The 1,349-nt window shown below is 41.2% G+C and overlaps 1 protein-coding gene across 1 annotated transcript; it reads right to left on the minus strand.

Moving 5' to 3' along the window:
• Nucleotides 1–562: 562 nt before the first annotated feature.
• On the minus strand, nucleotides 563–1,069 carry LOC124413860. The gene is made up of 2 exons (XM_046894647.1): nucleotides 855–1,069; nucleotides 563–749 (listed from the first exon to the last, which is right to left on the minus strand). Exons 1-2 carry the CDS (start codon nucleotides 1,067–1,069, stop codon nucleotides 563–565), a joined length of 402 nt encoding a protein of 133 aa, XP_046750603.1.
• Nucleotides 1,070–1,349: the final 280 nt, after the last annotated feature.

The raw sequence follows: 1,349 nt of genomic DNA on the forward strand, positions 1-1,349 counted from the left end.
ATCACTTCACCGTCCCCATCGTTAACGAATGCATCAAACAGACATTGGTTAAATTTGATACCTCCGATTATCCACCTGATAATGTCTACGGAATGCCGTTGGTGAACAAAAGAGTTCTGGGTTTGACGACAGATGAGTGCAACGAAAAAATAATGGCGAAATTTATTGGCTTGAAAGTGAAGTTGTATTCATTCAGAATGATGGAAAAGGATAAGGATGAAAAAGGAGCCAAAGGTGTCGAAGGAACCCTATTATGAACTATAACTTTCGATGATTACTTGAAGTGTGCTTTAGAACACGAAAATTTAGTCGAACATCAGAGTCTGAGACAGAGTCAGAAGCATCAGGTCTATACCATTGAACAGAAGAAAGTAGCACTGAGCTGGAACGACGATAAGCGTGTCGTATTTCGAACACACAATCGATACGCTGCCGTGGGGCTACAAGACCTGCGGTCAAACTGAGCATTGGTGTTAATTGTATCTCTAAGATGTAAAAATAAAGACACATACCTGAAAAATAATTTCGTTTATTCAATATTACAGAACTGATTTACACTTTGTCACAGGTTTTGAAATTTTCCGGTTTGGTAGGTTTTGCAAAGCCCACCGTACGACTGACGTAATACCAGTCTTTCGTTCGCAACGGTAACATTCGATCGTTTTATTCCTATGGTTCGGTGTTTTGAGTTGTTGTAAGCCGAAACCAAATCAGATAACATTTTGAGCCACTTGCAGCTTCCTTGCATACTGAACCGTTTTCACATCTGACTCTTGAGCGTCCGATTGAAGCGTTTACAGATCAAAGCCTTCAAATTACTGTACGTGGAGTGACGTTTGATTCCAAAACACTACATTAGAGATTCAAATTTTGAGTAGTAGAATTCCGTTCCTCTATCCACGTGTAACTTTTTAGGCATTCGTCCTTGAGCTAGCACAGATTCCATCGCCTTTGTGACGTCATCCCCAGACTTGCTCTTTATCGGTACAGCCCACGCATACTTTGAATAAATATCAAAGACTATGAGCATACGCTTGTAGCCTTTATTTTGTCCTGCGTGTGACGTCATATCTACAAGATCCGTCTGTCAGGTCTCGCCGATGCCACGCACGTCTACACGTCGACGCGGGTAATTCCGGCATACAGGCTTATGCAGTTCCATCACCAGCGCTAGTTTTCTTCGTTTATATTCTAGAGCTGTTAATCTAGTGTCCCTCTGCCTGTTCTCAAATCTGTGTAAGAGGTATCCAAAGCTTTGATCATTTGATCGAGGATGTTGATTTGCTTTGCTGCAAAGTGAAGTTTCGTTGTAAGATTTTCGAAGTTACAGAATTGTTTTGTTCAACAGG

This window comes from Diprion similis, chromosome 13, assembly GCF_021155765.1.
Source record: "Diprion similis isolate iyDipSimi1 chromosome 13, iyDipSimi1.1, whole genome shotgun sequence".
Taxonomy (NCBI): Eukaryota; Metazoa; Arthropoda; class Insecta; order Hymenoptera; family Diprionidae; genus Diprion; species Diprion similis.